Source organism: Babylonia areolata, chromosome 17 (genome assembly GCF_041734735.1).
Source record: "Babylonia areolata isolate BAREFJ2019XMU chromosome 17, ASM4173473v1, whole genome shotgun sequence".
Classification (NCBI taxonomy): domain Eukaryota; kingdom Metazoa; phylum Mollusca; class Gastropoda; order Neogastropoda; family Buccinidae; genus Babylonia; species Babylonia areolata.
The window spans coordinates 8,981,309-9,002,830 of NC_134892.1; the positions used below are offsets into that span (position 1 = coordinate 8,981,309).

General features: G+C 42.7%; 2 protein-coding genes across 6 annotated transcripts in view; both read right to left on the reverse strand.

Annotated features, from left to right (window-relative positions):
- LOC143291634 (uncharacterized) overlaps positions 1 to 11,676 on the reverse strand; it is a 33,225-nt gene extending 21,549 nt beyond the window's left edge. For both annotated transcript variants that reach the window (XR_013056555.1, XM_076601600.1), the window contains exons 1-2: positions 11,296 to 11,676; positions 521 to 794 (exon numbers count right to left, since the gene is read on the reverse strand). Coding sequence is in view for 1 of the 2 variants with exons in the window: in XM_076601600.1 (XP_076457715.1) it covers positions 521 to 608 (88 nt within the window). In the remaining variant the exon portion in view is untranslated. The remainder of the gene's footprint in view (positions 1 to 520; positions 795 to 11,295) is intronic.
- A 1,758-nt stretch (positions 11,677 to 13,434) lies between these two features.
- LOC143291635 (uncharacterized) overlaps positions 13,435 to 21,522 on the reverse strand; it is a 171,379-nt gene continuing 163,291 nt past the window's right edge. For all 4 annotated transcript variants that reach the window (XM_076601603.1, XM_076601604.1, XM_076601602.1 and 1 more), the window contains 3 exons: positions 20,598 to 21,054; positions 19,896 to 19,989; positions 13,435 to 16,415 (listed from right to left, as the gene is read on the reverse strand). In XM_076601603.1, coding sequence (XP_076457718.1) covers positions 15,310 to 16,415; positions 19,896 to 19,989; positions 20,598 to 21,054 — 1,657 coding nt within the window. In that variant the 3' untranslated portion in view covers positions 13,435 to 15,309. The remainder of the gene's footprint in view (positions 16,416 to 19,895; positions 19,990 to 20,597; positions 21,055 to 21,522) is intronic.

The following is a 21,522-nucleotide window of genomic DNA, read 5'->3' on the forward strand; positions in this document are numbered from 1 at the left end:
GGGAAGAAAAGAAGAAGCAAAGTAAAAAGGGAAGAAAGAAAGAAAGTAAGTAGAAAAGAAAGAAAGAAGGGAAGAAAAGAAGAAGCAAAGTAAAAAGGGAAGAAAGAAGAAAGAAAGAAAGAAAAGACGAAAGTGCATGTACAATAATATTAATACTCATGATCAAACGAACATGAATACAATTATGCTTCAGACTGATTGGTCACTGGACAAGACAGACAGACAGACAGACAGACAGACAGATAATGCAAGAGGAAAACAGAGAGGGAGGGGTTAAGAGGGCAGCGCGACAGGCAGACAGATTGAGAGAGACAGCATGTGTGTGTGTGTACACCATTTACACACTCACACACAAAAGTGAGAAAATTAGTTTAAAAAAACAACAACAAAAAACCCAACTACAACAAAATGAAAAAGCCCAGAGTGAATGAACAAATCCTCACATTAAAAACCAACGTGAATCCAGAATGAAACAACGAAACGAATGGGCAAATAACTGAAGGAAGGAATGAAGTCTTACACTGCACCAACAACGTCGTCGTCATGTTTCCCAAAGCCATGGGCGCTTCACAGCGGAAACTTCCGCTGTCGTCACAGCCAGACACCATGGATCGTGTGCCTTATCTCCCTTCGATGGTCATGGGTCACCGTCAGCACCTGGCCTTGGGCATCTTTCAGATTGGGTGTGGCTGAGTAACGTCCTTCCTCATAACTGCAGACGATTTTTACCGAAGAGCCAGGTTTCACAGAGGCTGATGGTGGCTCTCTGGAAATCTTGGTAATCCTGGGTGGGTCTGGAACCAGAATTGGGTCAAATCAATCCAAATTATGCTGCTGATGCTTACTGCTCAGCTGAATGCCATGAGGCCATTTTGTACCATAATTGAATACCTGTCAGTTCTTAAAACCAGTTTCAGTTCAGTTTCTGTGTTTCATCTGCCAATACAGAGTCTGTGAGGGTTTGGGTTTGTATCTCGTTCTCGCCTTTTCTCCCAAGTTTAACTGGAAATTCGAACTGAGCGTCTTGTCATTTGGATGAGATGATAAACCCAGGTCCCCTGTGCAACACACACTTGGTACACTGAAAAAGTACCCATGGCAACGAAAGTGGTGTCCTGTGGCTAAATTCTGTCAAAGAAATCCACTCTGATCCAGTTACACAAATATATATGCATGCACTCAAGGCCTGACTAAGCACATTGGGTCATGTTGCTGGTCAAGCATTTGCCTAGAAGATGTGGTGTAGCATATATGGATTTGTCTGAATGCAGTGACACCTCCCTGAGAAACTGGAACTGAGACTCTTAAAACCAGTTAACTCTTTCACTGCCATAGGTGTCTTCAGTTGACTAGACAGCACACCACCATTGGCGACTTTAGTCAACATCAAGGGGTCATGTTAATGTGAAAAGGACTGTTTTTCACAATTAACAACGCTGAACAGCTGCAGCCAGTTTCCTGTGCAATAGAACAATGACTAACCTTCACCCCCTGATCTGGTTTGAAATGAATCCAATGTGGTGTTTTGACAAGGAGCCAAAGCCTGTGACTGAGAGCTTTGAGTCTAAACCATTTGACACTGAGGAATGTTTTACACACAGAAACTTGGCAGAGCAGAAGTTAAAGAAAATCTCTAAAATAATATTAAATGGTTGATTACAATTATGTTTTAAAAAAAAAAAAATTCACCCATGACTTGGATCGTAAAAACTCACTCAACATACCAATGAAAAAATCACACCATGTCCGAGTGTGCATGGGTGGGTGCCTGAAATCTGATTGAACGACACAGGAAACAAATGATGAGCACCCAATGGCAGCTAACAGTCGGCTCTACCCAGGTAGGCAGCCAGTTGTACAAAATTAATAACCCCGTGTTTGTAAAACGCTTAGAGCTTGGTCTCCGATCAAGGATAGGTGCTATACAAGTTTCCATATCATCATCATCAATATGCCCAAGGTGACAGAAGTGACATGCTATTTAATGTACATACTGAACAAACATGGTGTGCCAAAGGCCACCAAAAACCTATCACATGCAAGAACAAACCCATATGCTTTAACAAAGAGTTCAAACTTGGTAGGGATTTCATACTTTAGCCCCCTCTCCTTTTCTTTTTCAATCACAGAAAACCAGTTAAATTTTACACACAAAATTTACACATCACTAAATAATTGTTTATGTCACCAAAATGACCTATTCTAATGATCCAGTAAGAAAGTACAACAATGAGATAAGAATGAATGTGAATAGTACATGCAACCTTTACCCCCCCCCCTCCCCCCCACCCCCCCACACACACAACATCCACCCCCTTCCACACAAATATATATACATATATATACAGAGAAACAGACAGACAGGGAGAGACAGAGAGAGAGAGAGACAAATACAGAGAAAGTGAGAAAGACAAACCATATCTTAGTTTTTTTATCTATGAAAAGGCCTGCTCTTGACAAGCCCCCACTCCCTCCACGCCCTCCCCACCCGCCTCCCCACCTCCACATATCTGTGAACAAATAAATAAACCCATCATATAAAACAAATCAATTAGAAAACTATCACACACACATACACACCACACACATATGCATATAAAAGTGTAATGCATGGGTAAAACACACACACACACACACAGAGAGAGAGAGAGAGAGAGAGTCCTCAGGGAAACTGCTCATGGTTATAAAACAAAGCTCAATCCATCCTTGTTTTCACCACATTTTGTTTTTGATGACTACTTCACCTACTTCTCTCGCACACCCCTGTATGACTGAATTTAACTTTCAAGATACATTACTGTTAGTTACATGTCACAATAAACACAACCATTATACTTTGTACTGGGCAAGAAGGGTTGGGGTGGGGTGTGGGGGTTAATCTCAAATGGGACCTCAACCAGGAAATATTTTCTCTCTTTAATAATAATAATGGATATTTATATAGCACATTATCCAGAAATCTGCTCTAGGTGCTTTACAAAAATGCTTTTGTTAACATAAAACATCATATCTGTTACATACACACACTAAAATGTGACTACACGGACACACTCACACACGCACACGCACACACACACACACACACACGCTGCATACATACATTTCAACATACATGTGTATCTAACAGCTACCCTAACACATACGCACACATAGGCAGGCACAAATTTACATAAACACACGCACACGCACACACAATACACATTCACATACATGCATGTAGTTATGTAACACATACATATGTATACACACATAGTCAAGCACAGCTAACGCAAAGGAAGTGGACCTGCCCCAATTGAACTCATTGCTGAGGGAAAAGGTGAGTTTTGAGACGAGATTTAAAAGATGCGAGGGAATCAGAATGACGGAGGTTATCAGGGAGTTTGTTCCACGTCTTTGGCGATTGAAAAGAAAACGATCTGTGTTCCATAGGTCTTACTTCTGACGTGAGGTATCCTGAGAAGTCGAGTATCAGAGGAAGAACGGAGCTGACGAGACGGGGTATAGATATGGATGAGTTCAGAAAGATACTTGGGGCCAGATCCGTTGGGAAACTTGGGAATCTATGGGACAGTTTTGTTTTCATGCCTGACATGTATGACTCCAGTTTGATCTACTGATCGTCATGTTTTGGCGTGAGCGGTGAACCACCTTCCTCCTCCGCCACTGCCCCACCCCTCACTTCCCCTCTCCCCACTTCCCCCCTCCCCCCCCCCCCCCCCCCCCCCCCCCCCCCTCTCAGAGATTCAGAGAGCGAACTTCTCCGGGATACACAGACTGGCAGAATAGTGCGAGCGTGTGCATATATGCTTACAAAGTGAACGAGCAAGCGTGTATGTCTGTATCGTGCAGGCGATTAAAAACATGGGTAAAGATAGGCATGCATGGGGAATGGTAATACTTACAGCTCAAATGAACCGCGATAATTTCCTCCGACGATTCCGTTTGCCATCTCAAAAAGGTCGTATCACTCCCATCCACGTTTTTGCTCAAAGAGTACTCTCCCTTGTCACTTTCGATTGCGCAGTTCTCTGAGCCGATTTGGTGAATGACGCTTCCTGCTTTGACCGTCAGCTTGCAAAAGTCTTTGAAGAAGTTGCGGCCCTGGACTTCCTTGGAAACAACGATGTCGAACGTTTGATTTCTGTCGCTGCAACCGTGGGTATTTAAGACAAATGGAATACTAATGGTTTGCTTCTTAGGTACTATAACTATAGGCCTGCCGATATCGTCCTTGGATTTGGCGGTTGGGAATTCAAACTCGGCACCTGCAATGTGGGGAAAATGTTTAAGTTAGATGATTTTTCGAAAGAGTCTTTGACCGTTTGCGTCTGTTGGTCTGTCTATCCATGTGGTCTCTCTCTCTCTCTCTCTCTCTCTCTCTCTCTCACTTGTGTGGTGCATGCAATGACATATATAATGTAGTTTTGTGTAGTGTAGACCCTGTTTCGGGGCGGGGACTGGATGGAAAAAAAAGCGCGCCAGTGCTTATCTATTATCCTCGATAATAAAGAATTTGTCTTGTCTTGTCTTCTCTCTCTCTCTCTCTCTCTCTCTCTCTCTCTCTCTCTCTCTCTCTCTCTCTCTCTCTGTTGTGTATTTCTACTAACACCATGCTCTTTTAATTTTATTTAGTATTGTGTAGTGTCGACCCTGACTGAACTCAGGATGGGGACTGGATGTAAAAAGCACACCAGCCATCTATTATCCTCGAAATAAAGAATCCTGTCTTGTATTGTCTTGTCTTCTCTCTCTCTCGCTCTCTCGCTCGCTCACTCTCGCTCTATCTGTCCCTTTATATCTCTCCCCTCGTATTCTCCTCTATATAGTGTTGAAACTGTCAAATTACCATTCATGTACCCATGACTATAGTGTGCATGCTGATAATATAATTACCCCCTTTTGTTTATGTTACTGTTTTCCCCTTCGATGGCTGGATGAAAACAAGCACTGTTTTGCTTACTTTATTAACCTTAGAAAATAGAATTCATTCAATTCAGTTCAGTTCTCTCTCTCTCTCTCTCTCTCTCTCTCTCTCTCTCTCTCTGTGTGTGTGTGTGTGTGTGTGTGTGTGTGTGTGTTCTGTGTGTGTGTGTGTGTGTGTGACGGTGGGTGTGTGTGTGTGTGAAACAGTACATTTTGTTCTTAGATGGTAAGCTCCTGAATAGATGGCATTTCTTCCCCCCACGGACGTATGTGAGTATACATCCGTGCTTCCGCCGTGTTCTTTCCAGGTACAGGTACAGAATTTGGGACTTTTTTTTTTTTAAAGCCTTTTTGGCTTTTCAACGCTTCTTATATAGAAATAGTTTAGGGTTGTATACATGCGTATGAAATTTTTTAAATGTTCATTCATCAAAATCGAATGGTTTTATTAATGATTTAGAGTCATTGTCTAGAAGATTCTTGAACTGGTCAATAGTTTCAGCTGTTTTTGTTGAATTATTCAGTGCATTCCATCCTTTAACTGCTCTTAAGCTAAAAGAAAACTTACGAATATTTGTTCTGCAAAATTTTGTGAAAAGGTTAGTATTTGAACTTCTGGTAACATGGAGTTTGTTAGTAGAAAAGAAGGTGCAGGGGTCAGTGTCAACCATTTTATTAATTATCTTGAATACTTGTATCATGTCTCCTCCATATCTTCTGTATTTATGTGAATATAAGTTTAGTTGTCTCAAACGGTTTGGGTAGTCCAAATCTCTTAACTCTGGTATCATTTTAGTTGCTCTCTTTTGCACCTGTTCAACTGCTTTACACTGTCTTATTAGTCTGGGATACCAAATTATATTACCATATTCCAAAATTGGTCGAACAATTGTTTTATAGAGGTTGACAAAAATGTCCTTATCCATAAATGTAAATGTTCTCTTAATAATACCCAATACTTTATTAGCTTTATTTATCACAGCCTGAATGTGGCCATCAAAAGAAAAATTTTCATCAAATATTACTCCCAGGTCTTTTTCTTCATTGCATTCTGAAATAACATTAGAATTTGTGCCATCAATTTTCATTATATAATTCTTTTTTGGATTATTTCTTCCTAAGTGTAGCACTTTACATTTAGATACATTAAAATATAGATTCCACATGTTTGACCAATTTTGTAGGTTGTTTAGGTCATTTTGCAATTTGAAGGAATTTTGGGTTTTATCATAAATTTTAGTATCATTGGCAAATATTTTGCAGCAACTACTAACATAGTCTGGGAGGTCATTTATAAATATATGAATAAATTTGGCCCTAAAATACTACCTTGAGGAATTCCGCTCAATACTTGCACATCTGGTGAAAAACTATTTCCAACCCTTACCTTCTGACTTCTCCCTTCCAAGAAAGCCTTTATCCATTTCATGATATTGCCATTTATCCCATAAGCCTCTAACTTAGATAATAATGTATAATGTGGTACAGAGTCGAAAGCTTTTTTAAAGTCTAAATATATAATATATACAGATTCCTTCTCTTCTATTAACTGAGTTAAGTCTTCCATAACCTCTAACAGTTGAGTAATACATGACCTCTGTTTCCTGAATCCATGTTGACATGGTGAATATAAATTATTTGTAATCATAAAATTAACTAAAACATCTCTGACTAGTGATTCTAGTACTTTACATGCCACACATGTGAGGCTAACTGGTCGGTAGTAAGCTGGATCAGATCTAGTACCCTTTCTGAATATTGCTGTGACTACTGCTTTTTTCCAGTCATCTGGTACCTCTCCTAACTCTATTGACTTATTACATAGTGTACAAAATGGTTATGACAATTCCTCACTGAGTTCCCTCAGTACTCGTGGAGGTATCTGATCTGGGCCCTGTGCTTTACTAGGGTTAAGTGCCTGTAATTTTTCTTTTACTGCTGTTGGAGTTATCACAAGGTCATAAAGATTGGAATCACATTACTCCTCTTTTGTCCCAGTAGGAATATTGCTTTATCTTCTTTAGTAAAAACACCAGCGAAGAAAGTATTTAGTGTCTTTGCCTTATCCTCGTCACTTACAGCTAATTCTCCATTTTCTGTCTTCAAAGGACTAATGCCTGTATTTAATTTTGTCTTAGCTTGTACATATTTCCAGAAATATTTAGGGTTTGTTTTGCATTCTTTTGAAATCCTTCATATTCATGTTTGGCATCTTTTAAAGTTTTATTATTTTATTACATTTATTTCTAGTTTTGATGTACTGTTGGTGGTCATATATTTTTCTTGTTTTTAGAAACTTCTTATACAAATTATATTTCTTTTTCACACTTTTCTTAACATTGCCTGTCATCCAAGGTGGATTTATACTTTTATTTGGTTTTATTGGGATTTTTGGAATGTGTTTCTCTATGCTATCCAATATTTTTGTTTTTAAGTATAACCAATAGTCTTCTGATCCTTCTAAGTCGCTCCACTGAACTTCCTTAAATTCTTGCCTCATTTTCATATAATTACCTTACCTAAGGTCGTATCTGTAAATTTCCTCTTTACATTGTGTAGATTCATCTGTATACAGATTAAAAATAAGTGTAGCATGATCACTTTTTCCAAGAGGGGCTGAATGTGTAACATCTGATATAAATTTTTCATCATTTAGTAATACTAGGTCCAGAAGATTTGGTTTCTGTTCCCCCCTTTTGCGGGTTGTGTTTGTTACCATTTGACATAAGAATGATTCTCTTAAACATTCACAAAAAGAATTATTTTCTTCATTTGTCCACTATCCTTTCCAGTTTATTGTTGGAAAGTTGAAATCACCCACAATACATACTTTATCATGTATTCCTATTTCCTTATGTTTCAATAATTTATATAGCTCTTCTACATTTTCAGTGGTGAAGCTAGGGCTCTTGTAAATACAGCCTATCAGCACTTTCTCATTTTTATTTGATAAAAATTTGCACCATACACTTTCCTTGAAGGGTTGTTCATTAAGTGTTTCGCATTCGACTGCATTTAGAGATACATGTGTATAAATAGCTACTCCCAGCTCAGGGTCTTTGTTTGGAAAAAAAAGTCATAACCTGGTATAGTGTATTCAGATTCGTTAAATTCTTTTTGATTTTTAGCAATTATTTCAGTCAACGCAATGATTTTTGGTTTTATGTCATCAATAATAGTAAATAATTCACTACGTTTATTTAGAAAGCTATCAACATTTGAATAGAGAAACACACACTCATTTTCATTCATACCTTTAACACTATGTACAACTGTTCTTCCATGAAGTCACTGTTTGCCCTTCAGCTTGTCCTGTGAATCATCACCAGGACTAAGCTTCTTGGGTCTCTTGACTATAGCACCCCCCCCCCCCCCCCCCCCCCCCCCCCCCCCCCCCCCCCCCACCCCCCACACCCCCTTATGATAAGGTCTTCCTCCCCCTTTTCAGTCCTCTCTTTTGACTCCTGTTTGAGTTTTTTGAATGCCTCTCTTTCTTTTGGTGTTGTGTCGTGATTAATGTACATTCTTTCTTCTACTTTTGTGACACCAGCATTCAGTTTGTGTGCACTTTTCATGATCTCTTTCTTCGCCTCTTCTGTTTTGACTGTGACCCAGAGTAGACGGAGTTTCCTGTTGCTGCCTATGGTGAACGGACTGGATTTTCCAGTTCCTCAGCAACACCTTCATTTGTGACTTTTTCCACCAGCTATTTTGCCAGCTTGATGTCAGCCAGTTTCCTTTCCTCAGCAGTATCTGCCTGGCTTTCCTCTACATTCACTATTATTATGTTTTGCTTTCTTTTTTCCCTCTCTTGTTGTTCCTCCAACACCTCAGTCACCTTCTGATCAACTTTCTCTTCTATCAACTTCTCTATCTCTGCAGCTGAGTGCTTGTCTTCTATTTTTTGCATCCTGGTGTCCATTGTCTGCATCATTTTCAGAATGATGTCCAATTTTGCTTCTAAGCGGGTTTTGTTTGGATCTGGGGCCTCATGCTTGCAGCATTCAGTGCAGAACCACTGAATGTTCGCCTGACTGTTCTCGAGCACTGAGTATTGGGCATCGGTAAGGGTTGAGCGCCTTTTGTGGCTCCATTCCCTGCACCCATGGCACTCAATTACAGGAAAGTTCTCATGGATTGGATTTTTGCATGTAATGCATAAAAATAATTTTGTATTTGTATTTCTTTTTATCACAACAGATTTCTCTGTGTGAAATTCGGGCTGCTCTCCCCAGGGAGAGCGCGTCGCTATACTACAGCGCCACCCTTTTTTTTTTTTTTTTTTTTTTTTTCTGCGTGCAGTATTATTTGTTTTTCCTATTGACGTGGATTTTTCTAGAGAATTTTGCCAGGAACAACCCTTTTGTTGCCGTGGGTTCTTTTACGTGCGCTAAGTGCATGCTGCACACGCGACCTCGGTATATCGTCTCATCCGAATGACTAGCGCCCAGACCACCACTCAAGGTCTAGTGGAGGGGGAGAAAATATCGGCGGCTGAGCCGTGATTCGAACCAGCGCGTTCAGATTCTCTCGCTTCCTAGGCGGACGCGTTACCTCTAGGCCATCACTCCACTTGTCTTGACACCCTTTTCCTTTTCTTCTTGTTTGGCACCTGCGGCCACTTTTTTTCGAGTTTGATCCCCTTCGGTTTACTCCTGCCATCGCGAGTAGTATGAAAATAGCGATATAGTCCTAGTGTCGACTGCTAGGTATAAATAGCGATGTACGTAACGTAGTGTCGACTGCTACGGGTGAGCGATATAGTTTATAACGAAAGCTAGCACTTACCTATTTGTTAATTGATATGATGAATGAAATATGTGAACACACACACACACACACACACACACACACACACACACACACACACACACACATTAAGTCAAAAAGTTACCTTATCATCCAGTCATTCAGTGCAATGGATTAAAGCGAAACAGAAACATGAAACGTGCAGCAGTGCAACAGCGTAATCAAAGTAAGCCCGGATTAGTAATGGTAACGCCTCTGGGGCAAGTTATCGAACTGTTCAAGAATCTTCAAACACTGGAATTTTCGCTGGAAATAGGAATTTTTCCAGTGAAATAAAGGCCTAATACAGCCTTTCTGAAGGAATGAATAGTCACAGTCGTCTATCACGTCTATAATATAAATATTTTATTGAGAGCTCAGCTAAAAGACGACCGCCATCGAGCGCATGCGCACCCCTGTCTCAGTTTCGTTCCGAAGGAGGGAAAATCGAAAATTTGTTCAGATAACATTGTAATAATACATTCTAAGTTTCTTCCACTGCCAAGAGACGTGAAGAAGACAAGTTAAGAGTGGAGGGGAAGAAATGTATAATATATATATTACAAAGCTTTTAACCAACTCACAAGTTTTTGCGTCTTATAAACGGAAAAGTACAGGGGAAGAAAATGTAGATACAGTATTGGCGAAGATATCACAGAAAATATAAACTCCAACTAAATATTACTGAAAACATTGAACATTTTTTAAGTTGAATTCATAAGTCTTCCAAACGTATATTCCTGCATAAAGCATTCAAATTTGGGGAAATGGCTACCTCATGATAATTATATGTTGCTCTGATGTACATTTTGTTGTTTCATGTGGTCTTTATCTAGTTATAGTTACTTAACTTATTTTATGCTTATTCAAACAAACGCGACTCAGCAGATGTTCATATAAGGGCTATGTCCCAATGGATTTGAACAAATTATTCGTATTTTCTCTCTCTTTCTCTCTCTCCCCTCCACCGACAATACTTTTATGACATTTTCATATACGTATTTGCAACCATGTTTCCATTGCTAAGGTAGAATTTTTTCTCATTACTGTTTTGTATCTCGGTATACTTGTGTATCCATATATTTTTAGTAATATGCTATTTGATAATTCAGATCAGTTCAGTTCAGTTCTTGGGACTTTCATAAGCCTCGCAGCTTTTTTTTTTTTTTTTTTTTTTTTTTTTGTCCCAGTCTAACAAAACATCGATTGGAGTTGCAGTTGTTCATGCTCAGGAGTAATAATATATATATATGTGTGTGTGTGTGTGTGTACTTGCTCAGGAGTAATAATAATCTATATATTATTATTACTCCTGAGCAACGACGATACACAGAGGCAGAGAACTGAAACAAACAAAAAAGGGAGGGGGGAGGGGGGGGGGGGGGGGGCAAATCCACATTTCTTCCCCCCGCTACTCCGCGAAATGTGACTGGCGAAGTGAACGTCCACGCCTTGGTTTGAACACCGTGCTACTCATTCCATCTTGACGAGAAAAGTGTGGATTTTGCCCCCACCCCAACCCCTAAAAAAAAAAAAAAAATTAAAAAAATAAAAAAGCGCCACGTTCTACAGTTCACAACTTACACTTCGCGTTGACCAGAACCACCAACAGACTGGACTGAAGAACCCACGCCGCTGACCACAGCAGCAGTGTCCACCGCTGACCCTTCATGCCTCGTACAGTGACCATGAACCGACACCACGAGCCTCAGTGCATGCTGTCCGTTCGATGATCTGAGTGCGGCCAGTCTCCTTTACAGAAAGTGTCCTCCGTCGACAGTATCTGGTGTCGGGTCCCGCGGCGGCAAGAGCAGGAAGATATTGGGCCACACAATTCCACACGAAACTCTTATCACTGCGCTAAATTTCCGCGTCGACTGGGATTGTTAAGCTGATCCTTTTTTTTGTGTGTGTTTTGTTTTTTGTTGTTGTTTTTTTTGTTGTTGTTGTTGTTTTTTTTATCCGTCTAAGTATTTGGTATTTACTTGATCTAAATCAGGACACAAGTTGGTGTGGTTTGTCACACTCAGTGAAATGGAGGCAGCATATGTGTCGTTGTTGTGGCAATGTCCACATTAATTTTCTTCTTCTCCTTCGTCCCCTCCCCTCCTCTGTGTGACTGACGGAGTGAACTTCCACGCCTTGTAGTGAACACTGCTCATTCCGTCTTAACCCACTCAGTACGGCATGTCCTCTCTTCTCCTCTACACAGACCCACCGGATGTCCAGTGGGTGTCTGAATGACCCAACCTTTAGCTTCCGTCGTCAGAATTGTGGTATTCTTTGTCAACAATCACCTCTTCAGTATAAGAGCCTTCCGCTTGCAATATTTTGATGACGGTAATTGGGGTGAAACGCTGTTAACGTCGTCTCTTTCGCCGTTCGTATGGAGAGAGTTAAGAAGAACATTGCGGATGTTGCCGTATTAGTTGTTGTTTTTGTTCAATTTTGTTGATGATGATGATGTTGCCACTTGTTCCTTGTCTTTACCGTCCTCAAAAGACACCGACCTTCCGAATAAACACTGTTTGAAACTGAAGAAAAGGGTTAAGGAAATGCTTCATTTCCTACAATCAAAGTCGGCAACAAAAAGATTCGCGCAGCAGGAAACAGAAACTTTTTTAGGGAAATGACTGTCGGACTGTTTAGCTCTGCACATGACAGTGTACTGAGCAATATCCATTGTTGATCCCCTCAAGACGGACTGATCGAGTAGTGTTCACAACAAGGTGTGGGCGTTCACTTCCGTCAGTCACACAGAGGTTGTGGAGGGGAAGAAATGTGGATATTTGGCCGACAATGTCAGGCACAACTATCTTTCTTCTCCTTATCGGAGATGTACCCGTCAGTTCAAACGGAGGTCGAACAGTGTCAGTAAAATTGGGGGAAAGGTTGTTAAGTTTTCACCCTCACCCCTTACCAAAAGGAGTGCATGTACTTTTTTTTTTTTTTTTTTTTTTTAACAATCACAATTCAAAACCAGGAAGCACAAAAACCGTTGAATCCCCGAAAAATGTCCTGATATAATAAAGCTTATTTGGAACGAAGCTGCCGATAATATATGAACTCATGCAGTATTAATAATTGACATTAAATTTTGACCGAAGTGAGTGAACATAAAAAAAGGTTCATTCGTTGGTATGTTTATTTGTTTTTCCTATCAAAGTGAATTTTTCTACAAAATTTTGCCAGGAACAACACTTTTGTTGCCGTGGGTTCTTTTACGTGCGCTAAGTGCATGCTGCACACGGGACCTCGGTTTATTGTCTCATCCGATTGACTAGCGTCACTGAGACCACCTACTCAAGGTCTAGTGGAGGGGGAGAAAATATCGGCGGCTGAGCTGTGATTCGAGCTGTGGTTGTCCGTCCATGGAATATAGGGACAAAATTTACGTTTAAAAAAGTCCCGGTTTTGGGAGGGGGGGTGGGGGGGTTCTTTATCGTCAACGCCCTGTTTCAGTTCAATGGTAAGAGGATGGGTATTCCAGATTAGGTCCACAACAATCACACTGGCTAATACATCCATGCCGATGTTTATAATTGCACAACAGAATGCACAAAGTATACAAACACCATTCTCTGTTCACACACACACACACACACACACACACACATATATATATATATATATAATACGTAATACATATAGAGAGAGGGAGAGAGAGGTGACACACACATGCATGCACACAAGCATTTCCTTCACCAGTTGATATTTCAACCAAAGGTACTTTTATTTAAATCAACACATCATGTACCTGTGTACTTCAATAAAATGAATATAAAATAAAAACCTGTACATCAACAACAAAAAATTTACATAAACAGCATCAGCAGTTCAAGAGATTTATCATTATAACTTGAAATTTGTTTTCATTCCCGTCATCTGAAACTCTCCTGTATTCTTAAAATCTCCATCCCCCCGCCCCCCCTCCCCAACACACACACCCCTATCCCCATTTTTTATATAATAAAACTGATGAAAAAAATGTAAGCATAATGCTGAGGTTTAGATAAGTATATTGCTAATAACATGGAAGAGTTATGAAAAGTTTAATGATTATTATAAAGCTATGATGACCCCAGAAAAATTAATTATTTCCACCAGTTGATCTGGCAACAGTTGAGTACCGAAATGCTGCTGGTAGAATGATTCAGGGGACACAATTCATGAGCTAATTACATGCACAACCGCACCACTGTTTATGTTCAGAATGATATTCGCTCAGCATCTGTATTATATCACAGAAACATATTTTCTTTGTGCAATATTATACAAAATCACCACTGTCCGTTTATATATATATATATATATATATATATATATATATAATTACACTTTTATTTCATTAGAAGACCAATAACAAACATTCTAAAACGATATCTGAAACAAAAAAAACTCCATAAAAATTCTGACGTAATTTTATTTTTCATATGCAGGGAGAAAAGAAACACTTTACAGATCTTCCAACTCTGTCTGTACTTAAGTATTCACAATTTAATTACTCGTCTACTTGTAAAATGACCTGAAGCATAATATTCTGATTTGTCCTGTCTACGCTTATCTTTTTTTTGTACACACACCGAAAAAAACGCATTGCAGATGTTTGCAAATACACTAGCTCCCTCCCCCCCCCCGAACATTGACATACACACAACCCCACACGTCTTCCTCAACTCCCCACCTTTTTATTATTCTTTTTCAAGTCTCCAACACTATTAAAGAAAAAAACTTTTTTTTTTCATTTTCTTAATGACACGAATTACACAGTGCGCCACAATCAAACAATGCATGATCTTCATGTAAGCAATCATAAAGACAACAACAACAACAAAAAATAAGAGCATTTTACAAGATAAACCAACTTTTCCGCATGGCTCTGCAAAACACAGAAGTTACCACAGGAATCAGCAGTGTAAATACCCTTTGGCAAAGAAAGATATATACATTAAATTCAGCAGTGTGGTAATCTGTTTGGCTAGGAAACACAAAGTCCATTGTACAGACAACAACAACAACAGTTTTCTGTAAAAAGTCGAGGAGTAAAATGTTACACCACAACGCACTGTTGTGCAGTCTTTATTCCCCAGGGAAAAACGTTGGCTGAATACCGAAAGCAAAGCAGCTTCTCTAGAAGGCATGGGCCATAGGGCAAATACAGTTTGTCAAGATGCATATCTTGAAGAAAAGTCTTGGGGACACTACACAACACGACCAGTATCATCACACGAAGTCTAACTTTTTATCATCCATTTCTTAGAGTCAGTTATTCAAAGCCTTTTCTTTTCCCCCCATCGTATGTCGAAAGTGACATTGACGGGACATACAGAATACCGCACCAGCTGTCAAATACATGTTATACGACTCTCCGAGAATCATTTGAGAGAGAGAGAGAGAGAACATTAATATGAGTCTCTATGCACGTCTAATTAAGCACATCCACTGGCCCCTAAAATCACACAAGAAATATGTCAGCAGCTCCTTCTCAGCCTTGGTGTTGTTGGGTAGGAGGGATGGACGTCTTTCTTAAACCATTCACCGCTCTGTACGACTGGGTGGACTGTGTCGTGGTGGTGGTGGTGGCGGTGGCAGCTTTAGTTATTTAGCATCGTCCGTTTTGCCGCCCGAGGCTTTCATGTCGGCGTCAACGTGGAGAGAATCTTCCGCGCGCTCGGTGAACGTGGTTGAGCGCGCGTCTTCCGCTGCCGGTTTCCGTTCTGCCTCCGGTGGTTCTGGTGACTCGGATTCCGCCTGTCCCCCTCGGCCCGCGTCGTCCTCTTTGACTGGCGGGGCCGGCTGCACGTTGTCGTTGTCGGCCGATCGTGTGGACGGCGGTTTGTCGCCGGCTCGCTCGTCCTCCTCCTTCTTCCTGGAGCCGGCGGAGGGGCCGCGGGGAGGGAGTGACGCGGGATGGGGGGTGTGCTCTCGGACCTGATGCCCCGCGCCCGCGTCGGTCGGAGGCTTGGAGGAGGTCATCTGCGTCTTCTCGGCTTCTTCCGTCTCGTCCTTCTCCTTCTCCTCCACCTGGTTCTCCTTGGAGTCGGCCAGGACCCGGTCCTCCCCTCTCTGCAGCTCCCCCTGGCGGTCCAGCCGCTCTATGGGCGGCTCCTCTCCGCGGGGAGTGCTGGGCTGGGCTTTCTGATCCTCCGCCTCCCCGGTTCCGGTTCCCTGGTGACTCGCGGCCGCTTCTGCTGCTGCCTCCTCCTGGAGGGACGCCTGACCGGCCTCTGACTCCTTCCCACGGGAGTGCTGTGACTGGACGCCCTGAGATGTGGTGCTGCCGGGGCGTCGCTGCCCGGACGGTGGACGGGGCTGCCTGGAGGCGGATGGTGGGCGACTCCCCTGCTGCTGCTGCTGTTGCTGGGCGGACGAAGGTCGGGAGGAGACTAGCGGCGGCTCCACAGCGCCCCCTACCTGCTCCTGGCTCCCCTTGATCATGGCCGGCTCCCGCGTGAGGCCGAGTCCCATGGGGAGCGGGGAGGCCTTAGGCGTCATGGGCTTGTAGGACAGCTGGGACTGCTGGGTGCGGGAGGAGATCTGTGACCCGTTCTCTCCCTGAGGCCCCTCCTCTTCTTCCTCCTCTTCCTCTTGCTCTTCCTCCTCCTCCATCTGGTCTTCCTCTTCCTCCTCTTTTCGCAGGGTTGTGGGTAGGCGCTGAAGGAGGAGGTAGGACCTGGACTTCTTGCTCGCACCGTCTGGCAGACCTGTGCACGGACACACACACACACACACACACACACACACACACACACACACAAAGGGAGATAATACAACAGGCATTTAGATATTTGTTCACACACACCTCTGCAAAACACAATTAGAAGTGAAAAGAAAATAAGTTTGTTTTAATTGTTTTAATTATATATATATATGTGTGTGCGTGTGTGTGTGTATGTGTTTGTGTGAAACCTTAATTTGATGAGAAAGAGTGAGAGACAGTGTGAGTGTGTGTGTGAGTGAGTGGGCAGGGGAATGAGGTGGGGGAATTATAATGGGCGTTTGTGTGCATGCATGGATGTAGGCCTATGTCGGGAGAGGGTGGGGGAGACACGTATGTGAGTACGTGTGTGCGTTAGAATATTTTTTGAGATAATGATATTAATGAAATTTGGTAAATTGATTTGTTAAATATGTTCTTTTTAAATCATACCTTCCATCAGAATTTCCTTGTGTTGCTCAGTTAATATTTTATTCAAATGGTTGCGAAAATGTCAGTACAACAAACAGTTAATCTGACAATAAATGGTTTCAGTCAGTCAGTGTGAGTGTGTGCGTGCGTGCGTGTAGACGTGCGTGCGTGCGTGTGTGTGTGTTTCTCAGAGAGAAAAAGCGAGAGTCAGACACACAGGGCTAGACAGAGATAGAGAACTGACTCTTGAAGAGACTCCGAATTCTCCTGCCTTTCAGAGACAGAAACAGACAGACAAAAACAACTGAAGACAATTCACAGAGAGACAAACGCATGGAAATTTGTGAACGCAAATGCATGCCATGATACTCGCGCGCCTGTCCGTGTATCTGTGTGTGTCAGTACACGTGAACATGCGCGCTTCCTCCTACAGGTGTGTGTGTGTGTGTGTGTGGAAGATGTTCCTGGGGGGGAGGGGGGGGGCGTAGGCGACAGAATGAGCATCCACATCGAAAAGGAAAATGCTGATGATTTATATAGGTTCCGATGAGCACGCCAAATGGACAATGATTTGTTACACGACACCACACACACACACACACACACACACACACACGCAAACCCTCAACCCTCAACCCCGCACGGACAAGAACAATCCACCAAACCCGGACATCAAACACTGGAAAGTAGCTGATCTTGGATGGATAATCATTAGCTCACACACGTTCATCACCCTGCCAAAAACCCAGCAAAAGCGAAAAGGGGGAGAGACAAAAACGCGAATGTGAAGGTGTGTGTGTGTGTGTGGAGAGAGGGGGAGGGGGGCAGGGTTGGATGGGGTCGGAGGAGGGGGGGCGGTGAAGGCGGCAGGGAAAGGAACGGGGAGTGCGCTTGTGTAAAAAAAATCATATCATTAACATTACAAACTTTTCTTCGCCCCCAGAGATCTGTATACCTTGACCAATCTTGACAAACCCTGCAAAACTCCCCTCAGTTGTTATGAGCTCGCAAAACTTTCACTTCACAGTCTTTTAACTGTGGAGCACAAACAAATTTCAAAGTCTGGTCGTCACATGCATTTATCATCAACGTAAAGATGTCAGTTCAGCTATGGGGTGTTCAGTTTGTCCTGAGTTGGTGAAATGGTTTTTAAAAAAAATGAGGGGGAGGGGGAGAGAAAAAAGCAATATATTAAGGCTTCCTTGCCCCATAGCTAGATTCCTTGTGGACTGCCGACGCTGAGACTGTGACAGATCAACCCAGGTGTGGCAGTGAGGAATAGGGTAGGGTGGGGTGGGGAAGGGTATCTGGGAGAGAAAAAACATGATGTGGGAGTACTATGCCATGCCACTGAAACTGTGCAAACGATGGGGAGGCAAAAGAATAAAATAAAATGAAATGAAATATATAATATAACATAATATGATAAATAAATGAATAATAAATAAATGAGTAAATAAATGAACGTATAAACATATAAATGAATAAATAACAAGCAAACAGAAGAAAGAAAAAGAAAGTGTGAGGCTGTGAGTAAAAGCAGCAGACGCGTAACTGAATAACCAAGACAGTTATTTCCCCCTAGTGCGCCGAACCCATTCCTCCACAAAGCCCTGTACCCCTGACCCAAAATCACTGTCACCATCATTTCCTCACATCAGGGACACAAAAGGAAGCTTCAATCCTGGTTGAAAAAAAAACAGAGAGAGAGAAAGAGTGGTAATGATTGCGCCGTGAACAAATGACTTCCATTCTGACAGACATGTCATAAAACAACAATCCCTAATATCAACGTCAACGAAGATGGAACAACAAGAGTTGAAATTAACATTTCGAATGACAAGAGTGCTGAATGAGTACAACGCACACACATGTACACAAATGCAAGTGCACACGCTTGCGCACACGCACACACACACACGCGCACACACACTGGCACGCACGCACACACACACACACGCACGCACAACACACATGCACACTCATTTATTATCCAACTTCCACCCCACACCTCCACATAACCCTTCCGCTTTTAAGTCCAGTATCACCAAGTGTGCACAGACTTCTAATCAATCAAATCAGTGCACACACACACACTCTCTCTCTCTTTCAAGCACATATACACATGCACAAAATGCATAACAACTAAGCCGATATTAGAACGTAATCACACACACACACACACACACACATCCACGTGAACAGGTATATGATAAAATTAAAAAAATCCTCTGAGGAAGAAATACATTTCTTTCAAAACAACAAAACAAACCCCCAAAACACTTCTGTCAAGTCGATTGCAAACAGCAAAGCACTCTGGAACAGCCTGTGACAAACAGTGCGACAGACGCTGTGGATGAGAGAAAAGAGAAAAACAACACCACTTCCACTCCTCCTCACATCTGTCAATAGCAATCAAGAAATTTGCTCCATGATGTGATACCTCCCCCCCCCCCCCACTCCCTCGGCCCCACCCCATTCTCCCATTCATCAACAGTAATGAAGAAAATGCTCCTTGATATGATACCCCCCCCCTCCTCCCCCCCCCCCCCACACACACACACCTGGACCCACCCCCTCTGCCCCACCCCCCGCCCCCAAGAAAAAAAAGAGAAAAATCTTCTTCTTCTTCTGCGTTCACTCGTATGCACACGAGTGGGCTTTTACGTGTATGACCGTTTTTACCCCGCCATGTAGGCAGCCATACTCCGTTTTCGGGAGTGTGCATGCTGGGTATGTTCTTGTTTCCGTAACCCACCGAACGCTGACATGGATTACAGGATCTTTAACGTGCGTATTTGATCTTCTGCTTGCATATACACACGAAGGGGGTTCAGGCACTAGCAGGTCTGCACATATGTTGACCTTGGAGATCGTAAAAATCTCCACCCTTTACCCACCAGGCGCCGTCACCGTGATTCGAACCCAGGACCCTCAGATTGAAAGTCCAACGCTTTAACCACTCGGCTATTGCGCCCGTCTAAGAGAAAAAATAAACAACAACAACAAAAAAACAACAACAACAACAACAAAACATAAGCGCCGTGTCACTGACCTCTGTCCAAAATGAAGGCAGCACTGGCCAGCGTCCACTTCTCTGCGGGGTTTGGACAGTTGACAGGCAGCATGCACACTTGGATCTGTCGGCTCTGTAAACACCAGGTCAGCACATGAAGAAGGGTCCACAAAACGTCACACACACACACATACACACACACAGACACACACTAACATACACACACCAATGACACACATACACACACACACCATGCACTCACACATAAAAAAACAGACATACAGACACATACTAACACATATACACACACCACACCACACCGTACACAAATACAACACATAAAAACAAAGACACAGACACACACACCGCACCGCACCACACATACAAGGATCACACACAGACACAGACACTGACACCTCTCACATCCAGCAACCCACCCACCTCACTCACACGCAGACACAACCCCCCCCCCCCCCCCCAACCCTCCCACACATTCACATGATTACACAAACACATCCCTCTCCCCACTTACACACACACACACACACACACACACAAAACACCCACCCTCCCCCACACATACAAACACAACACCCCCTCCCCCTCCCCCACCACTCTCCCCTCTCCCCCCCGCGCCACACACACAAACACAACACCCCCACCCTCCCCTCCCCCATACATACAAACACACCCCTCCAAACCTAACCCCCAACCTACACCCACACCCACCCACACACCAACCTTATTCATATACACAGGGCAGTCATAAGTCTCAGCAGTGCTGTCCTCGTCTCTCTCTCCGGCCACCGACGACGATTTATGCGAGGGCGCCTTAGGACTCTGCAACACTTCGCTAGCAGCAGTAGTAGCAGTAGCGGCAGTAGTACCCGCCCCCTCCCCCTCCTCCTTCTTCGCTGCCTCGTTCTCTTTGTTGTCCTCTTTGTTATCCACCCCATCACCTTCTCTGTTCTCCTTGTTCTCGCCCTCGCCGCTTCCTTCTTTGTTATCGGTGGCGGCGGTGGTGCTGTTGTCTTCTTGAGCTGGTGGTGGTGGTGGTGTTGGTTGTTTGGTGCTGGTCTTGGTGTTGTGGTCTTCGGGGTCGGCGCCGCTGTAGTCCCTGTCTTCCGGGGAGCGTTGCTCGGGGTCTCGTTTGACGAGGGGGCAGATGTAGAGGCAGGGGATGTGGAAGAGGGAGGATCTGTGCGATGACGATAATAACAATCGTAACAACGATAACGGCATGTTTGTTTGTTTGTTTGTTGTATTGGGTCTTTATTGTCCAGCTTTTTTTGCTCTTTTTTTTTTCTAAGCAGAAATTGTCTTTTGATCACCACTGCTGCAATCAAAATAACAAACAAATTAACAAAGTAAGTAACTAACAAAAATAAACTAACTCACAAATAATAATAATAATAATAATAATATAATATAATAATAACACTGCACCCGTCAGGCGCTTTAAACATACAATTATCCATAGCAACACTGCACCCGTCAGGCGCTTTATAAATTATCCATAGCAACACTGCACTCGTCAGGCGCTTTATAAATTATCCATAGCAACACTGCACCCGTCAGGCGCTTTAAACATACAATTATACATAGCAACACTGCACCCGTCAGGCGCTTTATAAGTTATCCATAGCAACACTGCACTTGTCAGGCG